Raw genomic sequence first — 9,389 nt, 5'->3', positions numbered from 1 at the left:
GACACGGTGTCCGCAAGGTTCGAGCAGGGTTTACGTCGTACCGTTGGCGCACCTCACCCTCCTCTTCTTCCCATCCTGTGAAAGAAGTATCCGACTTGTAGTCGACCACCTCTGAATCCTTGACGAGGAAATCCGTCGCCCGTGGCGGGCGAGGTGTGTGGTTCAGTTGACGAGGGCTTAGGATGTGCTTCCATGAAGCCGCGGACGTACTGTCTAGAGTTGCACCGCGTGCAGGAGCCGAAGAAATGATCTGCCCGCCGACGCCCTCGTAACCAGCAAGGCTGGGTGTTTTTTGCTTGATAGACTCTGGGCTAGAGAATGCGTGAAAATGGTCCTAGGAATGTAACGGCGTCTCAGACACGCGAGCCTCGTACGAGGCGGCAGTTAAATGTGTTTTGTGGGTACTCACAATTTGGTTGGGGATGTAACGGGGTTACACATACCCTGGTATCAAAAGGTGGGTCTGTGACCGTACAAAGGTGAGAATTACACAATTAGGTGTAATTACACAATGGTGTGGCACGCCGTAACAAGAAGCCACTACGTGGCGGGACTGCCAGTAGTTATGCATAATAGTTAGGTTTTACTATTTAATTCGGAAAACCTCAGGTTTTAGGTATTGGTGGTTCTGCCAAAAAAAATAAATATATACATTTTTCATCGAACGTAAGCGTATATTCTTCTTATTTTAAGGTTTAGGGTACTTTTGGAGGTAGCGGATTGCGATCCGCTACACACTGATTCTAGTATCGAACGTAAGGTCAGTGACCTTAGTAAGCTTCCTCTAAGCAAAGAGCTACGGCAGCCCCGCTGCACCAGCAAGTTATGGATCGACTATATGCAGAGCTCTTTTTAATCCTACTGAAATTGTGTGAAGCATTACAACTTTTAGACAGCTCCTCTTTACTTAGCTGTCTCAACGAAAATACCAACCACCCTTGCCCGTGACGGTGCAACACATCATACTGACTCAGACATTGGGACGGTCTACAACGGCTTATTTAATCCGGTGTTAAGCACATTAAACAAAATTTGCAAACAATCTGCTGTGAATTAGGGGCCTTGATCCGAGAAAATGGACACCAGCAAGTCCTGTTGGCGAGAAACTTTGTCGAAGAAGTGACTGGTTGTATACTCCTTGGTGACGGTTCACCTTGTAGCAGCACGATGATTCGTTTTATTCTAACGGTCCACAAAGAACACACTGTTGGTATTGTCATAAGCGTCTTCCAAATGACCAAAACATATTTCTGACCAATGGCTGCCGAAAAAAATTGACCAAGGCTGACGCATGCGGCGAGGGTCTTTCCTGTCGATACGTTTCGCACCTTCGCAAAATACCGCTCATTTATGTTAGGCCACTAGTGCTTAGCCACTCACTGAGTCGTGTGTCACTTTTCTACTGAGTGGTCTCACAATGTATACGCAGTTTTCGTTACTCGAGATCCTCAACTTGGGGCTTCGCCACACGCTCTGTATTGAATGGATTAGCGCCGTTGAATAGCGATACTTGCCACAAAAAGTGGCCAACGCGCTGTCAAATGTTTGAGTAAAGCAGCATCCAAGTCTGAAATAATTAAATGTCCGTAGCTTTTGCAATGCGCCGCATTTCGCGTCCGGCCTGAACGCTATACGTCTTGCTTTGCTGATGTAGTACGAGCGACGCGAGAGCGTATCCGCCATCACATTGCTGGACCGAGTAATACTTTTACTTGATCCTATATTTGGCAAAAAAGATGAAAATCTTATCATTTTCTGCAAGAAATGCTGTGATGATGTTGCTGAGCGTAACGATTATCGTCTGTACAGATTTTTATACAGGCTATAAGCCTAGTGGGTGTACGCTGTCGCTGTCAAGAGATCATGTCATATTGACCAGCCCCTTAATATGTTAGAAGAGTTCTTTTATGCCACATTCATCAAGGGACGCGTTTATGCCTATTGACATATTTGTGGAGCAAAACACAGCCTATAGCAAAAGGAATGCCTTCAAAACGATCGATCAGGGCTCAGAAGCTACGCTGTCCCTCACAGCCTAAGAGGCTGCCTCTTCTACCACACCATTACTTCATTTTACAACCATATTGGGGAGATTGGTGATAAGCTGAGCTATATCGTCGTCGTTTGAACATTAAATGGGCAAGTTGATCAAACAAAGCCACTTCCATCAATTTCTATAGGATATTGGCATTGGCCATTTTACAGTGTCCTTGACCTTTGCGGCATATGATCACAGACCATTCTTCTCATTGCAGTATCCATCATAATCCGCTCTACGATCGGGGAGCAGCATTTCGACGGATCACTCATCACCACGTCGTAATATTTCGTCAGCAAAGGATAGCGCTGATTCGTGCGGCTCTTGGAGGTCCGTCAAGCTTCCCACAGTCAAAGCTCTGCGAGATGACCTCATTGATGGACTCGTTCAAGGCGAACGATGAGTTAACATAATTAACCTTTTCATCGTGCGATCTCGGTGATCTTGCCGGCTTGCTTTCCTTGTAAACAACTTTTCGGGCTTAGTTTTCAAGATTAACGGAGTTTCTCGCGGGGGGGGGGTAATGGGAGGTAAAATACATTCTCACAACTACCTCGGCCATAAAAAGATCATACTACAAACACAGCGCAGAGGAGATTCGCTTCAGTTTGCTTTTCACACGTTCGAACAAGTCTTCTCACATAACTCTTTCTGGTATACGTCATATTGCTCGGGATCGTTTGCTTATGCTACAATGTTGCGGTGCCCGACTTGCCGCGCAACATAAGGCAAATGTCGAAGAGCTTCAAGATCAACAAACTTTGGATGTTAAAATCATCCCTGATCGATTTGAAGATTTATCGGTCCTAAGTCGGCTCCACCAAACTGAAAAAAAACAACCATCACTTTGGCTTTCGTGCAGAAACACACCCAAGTCTGAGTATCTACTAGAATATTTGGTCATGGAGTCTTCTCCAGTCAACAATAAAGAACAGGCATGTTAGTCTCTGATAGAAACCTCTCGCTTAAATCTGTCACAGAAATGCTGCCGGCCGAAGTCTAGCTATCTCGATCTCGTCGGCCGGATATCCTGCATTCAATGGAAGGAGTTGCGCCACCAAACTAACGGGGGGATTATCATGTGATGTCAGCCTCGCAGATTAATGTTCGTCAGTGTCATAGGTCTGCTTGGCGAAACAACTGAAAGAAAAAGGTTTATATTTTTCACATTGGTGTTAGCGAAGTCACCTCATTCACTTCGTTACTTGACCACTCTCAGCACGAGTGCTCATCAGAGTTTCTTGTCGATTATCGATGCGATAGCGCTACACAAGTAGAATATGAATGTATAGTGCTTCTGATAATTTACAGCGAAAACTTTTTACAACCCGAAAAAGAGATTTTCATACGATTTGTCGTACTATACAGAGCAGCACGCACGGTGCATTACTTATGAATAAACGCATCGAATCCATGCCTGAAGAGAACTCAAGAGAAAAATAAGCAAACACTCCATAACGTAGAACAAGAAATTCATAGAAAGCAGGGTGGCCCAAATTCTTATGTGATTTTGCAAAATATAATTTTGTGCATTCTCTTCATCAATTGGACCCCATTATGTGATATTTGACACAGTCCATCATTTTTTCGCCAATGAGTTGACCAATCACTGCATTTGTGGCTACTATGGTCACTACAAAGCCGTCTAAAAAGCAGCGTGGCAAGCTTAAAGTTTCTGTAGCCAAGGCCAAAGCACACGTCAAGTTTGACGACAATGGAAACCAAGTGTTGCAGAAAAAGCGTATGCGCGTAGCCAAGACAAAAAAATTAGATAAGGTAAAGGAAGGAGGCGGAAAGTCCGACCGATCTCCTGAGATGATTCAGCAGGCTAAGTACTACCTCGAGCAATGGCAGAAACGTGACGAACCGAAAGCTGCAGATGAGCTGCCTTGGAAATTTAAGGTGCGCTGACCCACAAAATGAAGTCATCTCTTACGTTGTGTCATATCGAGAGGATCGTAACTTGCGCTTTGTATTTTGTGACAAGCAGACAATCAAACAGCAATGGATCCTGCGGTGGATGTATGAGGCGGATGTCGTACCCAAGGCTATGTTCGCCATTGTGCTCAAGTATCTTAATGGAATTCAGGGTGCTGCTCGCAAGGTTGTCGGATCAGATCTAACATTGGTCTTCGTTATCGATACTAATCTCCATTTCAATTCCTTCTCCGTAACAGCGTGTGTTGGATTCGGCTCAAGACATTATCGACACTGGTGCTCCAGGTGAAGAGGGGGATAAAATGGCTGGAAATGAAACAGTGCTAAGTATCAAGCTGGCTCGGCGACGTTACAAGCGTGCCTTGCAAATAGCGGAGCTGCTGGCTTAATTCATTAATACTTTGAAGCATACACCAGGTTGTGCCACTTCGATTTAGCCAGACAGACCTGTGTTTTTAAAGCAATTGTTGCTTCAGCCCAATTATTTCGAGTGGGTTCCGATACGATCTGTGACTAAGTCGCAAAAATAATCAGCTGAGATGAGCCCATCTGGAGCATCAACCATGGCAAGTGGTTCGCCATTGAGTTGAGCTCGTACGTAAAATATCCCTTTTTCATCTTCTAGCAACTCTAATGCAAGTGCTGACGAATATTCGGGCCAATAGCTTATTTCCTTTGCAATACCTGCATCCATGGCTCGGAGAATTGACAACAGCGACACGTCATGTCCGCTATAAATAGTAATCTTCTTGCTTTGCAAATGATCCCACCTAAGCTTTTGCATCTATATATTCAGGAGAGGATGTAAGCGTCAAACACTCTAGTCACTTCGAACGTATAATAACCTCGTGAAGCACGTTGTGCATTAAGCGACCGGCCACAAGTTTTAATATCGTTCGATGCGAGTAGAACTATGGGAGCCACACGTAAGTATCTGCAACCTTCCTTCTTGAAAAAACATTACCTGATGGAAACGATATTTTAGGTGCCTTTCAGTGGCTTTGCCGTGCACTTCAGTACCAGAAATGAATGGAACGTGGTGAGCGCGACGGCAAATAAAGTAGTCAGCAGCTTGTAACCAGCTGAATGGAATTTGACCGGAGTCGACAGCTGGAAGGAGTCTCGACAGCTCCTGTTTAACTAAAGTCATTTCGTGCTCCCGAGCAGCAAATTCTTCGTTGTCATTCACCAAGTCCGATTTGATTCTCATAATTTCCGGATATATTTGATACGCTATTGACACCAATTTTCGCCATCAATCACAGTCATGTGCATCGTGTAGTTTTTGTCATCACTCACTGTTAATAATGTCTCGATCCGGAGGCAGCACACTTATTTGAGGTATCACTTGAGGATGATCCGTCAGCATTCCGCCTAGTAGCGCCTGTACACTTAGTTGAGTGCGTGTGTACGCATTGCTAAAGATCTGCATCTGCTCGGACGTGACGTTATTCAGTCCCACTTCCTCTTTCGCAATGAATCCTTGCTAACACCAACAGATTTATTAAAGAATTTATCGCTATCATCAAAAGTTAGTAGACACATCATCCTACCAGCCAATTACCACGATTCGTCATTTGTTCAATACCTCGAGTCGTTAGGTATCCGAATGGCCGTTGCTGAAACGAGGTCTGAGCTTCGCTGTTTGTGTGAACCTCATACTTGGAACGGAGTTGAGTGACCTGAGGTGGTAGAGGTAGCTTACGCCCCCAGAGCTCTACCTCCGCTTCTTCGTCTCGCGCATCGGTGCTTCCCCGAAAAATGTTTATCAATGGTGTACGGTCGCCATGACGGTGTATTACCTGCAGTTGGCGTAAACGCATTTGAATACTCATGAATGAATCGCCGTTTCAAAACCGACTATCTCACTTTGAAAAAACGTTCAAAGATATCGAATGTTGAGGTCTGAAAATAACATTAAACTATTAAAGTGTTTTCAATGTAACAAATAGTCTGACAGTATAATCAATTAAACGAGAAAAAGCACAAGGTAAGAGTTTATTCCGGGTACGTGCTTTTTTGCTGGGCACCAAGTGGTCCTTAACCACTGAACATGGCTAAGAAAGCCAGCGTTGCGAGCTCGACGCTCTCACTGAAAGACGCACAGCGATGCTTTGACAAGGTATACGCGAATGTTGAAGTTGAAGATTGAAAACGTCACTAACGTAAACATGTAGGAGCGTCAAGCGTTCTTGCGCGACCTTGAGACGTTGCGCCAACAGCTGATAAAGAAGGACCAGAGCGCTGAACGAGCGGCAGCTGTTGCAAGTGCGCACGCGATTCAACTCAAGCGTGAGATTGCTGCATTGCAAGCAGCATCAGCAGCGGTAGAAGCCGAACGGATCAAGGTCCACGAACAATTTTCGCACACGAGTTCTTTACTTGAGATAGCACTAGACCAACGACAAGAAGACCAAATGAAGCTTTCTTGTTTGAATGAGACACTCAGAATGATCGAAAAGAAACACGAGGAGGAGTTAAAGCTGGTGAAAAAGGAGGCAGCTTCCGCTATACGAGCCTCTCAAGAGGAACGCCAAGCATTGCGCGCAAGAGTCGAGCATTTGAAAGGAAAACTCGAACTTGAACGAAAGGATTGCAAAGACCGTCATCATCCAGTGGTGAACGAGCTGCAAAGTTGCAAGTTGAGGCTACAACTTATGGATAAGGAACTTCAGGATGCACGCTATCGTGAACGCTCTGGTTATCAGTTAAAGGAGAAAATGGGAGGTGAAGTCATGAAGTACAAACAGAAGGTAGCTGACGTATCGAAGGCGCTGGAACAAGCTTTGCAATCAAAAACTGCATTGAAAGGGGAACATGCTCTGGTGATGCGGCAGATGAGAGACAACTTGCTAGAGGTCTTGCAAAACCACCACCACATCAAGGAGCATTTGCTCATGATGCAGGAAGATTACAATGGGTTGTTGTGCTTACACACGTGTGTGAGACAGCAAAGCAAAGAGATTACGCAAACTTTGAAAGAAATGACGGCACGACACGAGCAAATAGTGAAAAGTAAGGAACAAGAATGTTGGGAAGTTGAGAGAAGGTGCAAAACTTTAAGTACTACGTGCTCAAAGTGTTGTAAGACTCCTGAGCAGAAAGAGAAAGATGAGATGAAAAAGATGGACGCAGTTCGTGAACAAACTCGGCTTGAGGTCACTAGAATCCTGGAACTCGAACGATGGGATCATTATCAGGAAGTCAACAATAAGTACCTTGATACGAACAAACAGCTTTTAGCTGCTATGGAAGAGCGCGAGCTGCTACGAGAAAATTTAAAATTAGTAACCAGCGAGTACCAGGAACTTGAAAGTAGGGAGAAGAAGGTGTGTATCTTGCTAGAAGAATCTCAAGCTAAGGTAGAAGAAGTGAGTGCAAAACGAAAACATGATGCTCGGGAGTTGGATAGAATGAAGAAAACGATGCAAGACTTGGTAGAAAATATATCAAGCTTAACTGCCATGGTACGATTACCCTGGCCAGAACTTAAGCTGGAAACTTTAAAAAAATGTCTGATGTGCAAGAAATCTTGTGTATGTAGACAGTAGACCAAAGTAAGAAGCTTCACGAGCATGAAACTGCTCGGCTACAGGAGGTACGGCATGATTTTACGAAAAACATAAATGATAGACTAACCCAACTTTGAGTATTCGTCAGCGTGAGCGATCGTCAGAGCAAATTTGCTGTCTTGAATCAGAGAAAAAAATGGTAACAGAGCATGAACAGCAACTCAGGAGTCGATATGAAGAGCTTGTCACAGAGTATGAGGCGCTAAGGCAAGAAAAAGCAAAGAGCTGGAATAAGATCGTAGAGGCACAACTGAGTGCTGATCGTTTGATAGAGGTAAGTCTTTGTACTTCATTTGGGTGATGACGAAATTTTGTTGCAAGCTTAACGTGCATATTTAAGGAACAGGCTCACACAATTGATGACTTATTGCAAGCAAAAGCTACTTGTGGTACCGGTCCCCCTTATGTAAAAGAGAATTCCACCCAGTGCGATCTGATTACCTCGCCTCATTCAATCACAAACTCGTTAAACAATGTGGTTGCTAGTTTGCGGCAAGAGTGCGAAACCTTACGGATTGAAATTGCCCAGCTTAGGACGAAATTACGAGATGAAAGTAAGTCGTGGCAGAGCAACGACGGACAATATAAATACGATCATGAGGTCGAGGTCAAAGGTTTGCAGTTGGAAATACAAAAGCTGCAAAAGAAGCTGAAAGAACAAGCTCTTACGATACATGAATTGACACTTGAAGAAGATGACAATGACGACAACGTTGTAAATGAAGTAGAGCAAAACGTGATGTCGACGGATAGCTGCACATCTTGGCCAACCATTGACAGTCGCAATAATCCTTTTCAAACTTATCAAAATGAATCGGGAGAAGAAGTATCATCTCAGTGTCAGTCTTTTCATGGCAAAACAGACTTACCAACTCGACTAGTTAGTCATAGCTTTTCTAAGATAAGCATGCCTCGACGTGTGAATTCGTAAGTAGCATTCTAAACCCTAAACGCACGAGCCAATTATGCCCCATAGCACACTCAAAGACTTAAGGCTAGAAGTTGTTTTGATGAGATCTGACAATTCGCCTACTAGTTCACACATAATTAAAAAAAATCAAAGCAAAATAAAAAAATACCAACATATAAAAAATAATGTAATGGTAGATGATGATTCGTAAGAACTCTTAGGCCCTATGCTGATGTGGCTGAGCGCAGCAGCATGCGTTATAGTGGTTGCGCCAATATAAAGATCGTGATGCGGACCAGCTCGACTTGTTGACTCAAGGGGACTATCTGTCCAGAAAAATAGATGCTAGGGCTGACAATACAGGTGCTTTTGGCCGGGAACATATGCGCGAAAAAGAAGGAAAAAAATGAGATAATATTCAAGCAGTTCAGTTAAGCTCTACACATTATCCATAAAGACGCTCAGTCACACAAAAGCATCATCTGATGGTTTGAATATCCACACTTTATCGGACTAACGATATAGTTGTTTATGCAGGAGGCGCTCTGCCTCATTCAGTCCGTACAGACTATACCTCAGAAGCTGTCCAGCTCATCCACGCTCTTAGCGTCGCGTGTAGTGAACTTTTAATTCGTAATGATGAGTTCATGTGGGACGGTTAGAAAAATTTGGATGCTCTCCTCCGTTATCGCCTATACATTTGCGTTTTGAAAATCACCACACCTGGCAGGAACCCCCATACGACGGTTGTCACAAAAATGAAATTGACACAGTCATTGTGATCACAGCGGTAAACACGAGGAAGAATTTAACACCGACCGTTGCCGCAGGCAACCAGTCGTGCTTTGTACCGTTCAATTTTTTCAAGGCCGTTCGCTTCTTCTTGTCCACCACTTGATATGCAATCGAAGTGCACCCTCGAGGGGCTTAT

The 9,389-nt window shown here is 44.2% G+C and overlaps 3 protein-coding genes across 3 annotated transcripts; 2 read left to right on the top strand and 1 right to left on the bottom strand.

The window, feature by feature from the left end:
• Positions 1-3,664: 3,664 nt before the first annotated feature.
• PHALS_14273 (Uncharacterized conserved protein) lies at positions 3,665-4,365 on the top strand (the record flags this gene model as incomplete). The annotated part of the gene is made up of 3 exons (XM_024730054.1): positions 3,665-3,940; positions 4,029-4,142; positions 4,216-4,365. 3 exons carry the CDS (start codon positions 3,665-3,667, stop codon positions 4,363-4,365), a joined length of 540 nt encoding a protein of 179 aa, XP_024580369.1.
• A 92-nt stretch (positions 4,366-4,457) lies between these two features.
• On the bottom strand, positions 4,458-5,799 carry PHALS_14272 (histidine acid; the record flags this gene model as incomplete). Its single annotated transcript, XM_024730053.1, has 5 exons — positions 4,458-4,760; positions 4,822-4,887; positions 4,941-5,209; positions 5,276-5,462; positions 5,530-5,799. The coding sequence occupies 5 exons, from the start codon at positions 5,797-5,799 to the stop codon at positions 4,458-4,460; spliced, it is 1,095 nt and encodes a 364-aa protein (XP_024580368.1).
• A 230-nt stretch (positions 5,800-6,029) lies between these two features.
• PHALS_14271 (uncharacterized protein) lies at positions 6,030-8,479 on the top strand (the record flags this gene model as incomplete). Its single annotated transcript, XM_024730052.1, has 6 exons — positions 6,030-6,098; positions 6,154-7,443; positions 7,521-7,574; positions 7,637-7,822; positions 7,889-7,974; positions 8,035-8,479. 6 exons carry the CDS (start codon positions 6,030-6,032, stop codon positions 8,477-8,479), a joined length of 2,130 nt encoding a protein of 709 aa, XP_024580367.1.
• Positions 8,480-9,389: the final 910 nt, after the last annotated feature.

The sequence above is a fragment of the Plasmopara halstedii genome (genome assembly GCF_900000015.1).
Source record: "Plasmopara halstedii genome assembly, contig: Scaffold_816, whole genome shotgun sequence".
Lineage (NCBI taxonomy): Eukaryota > Oomycota > Peronosporomycetes > Peronosporales > Peronosporaceae > Plasmopara > Plasmopara halstedii.
Note: the sequence above shows the minus strand (reverse complement) of the source record. Positions and strands in the feature narration are given on the sequence as shown.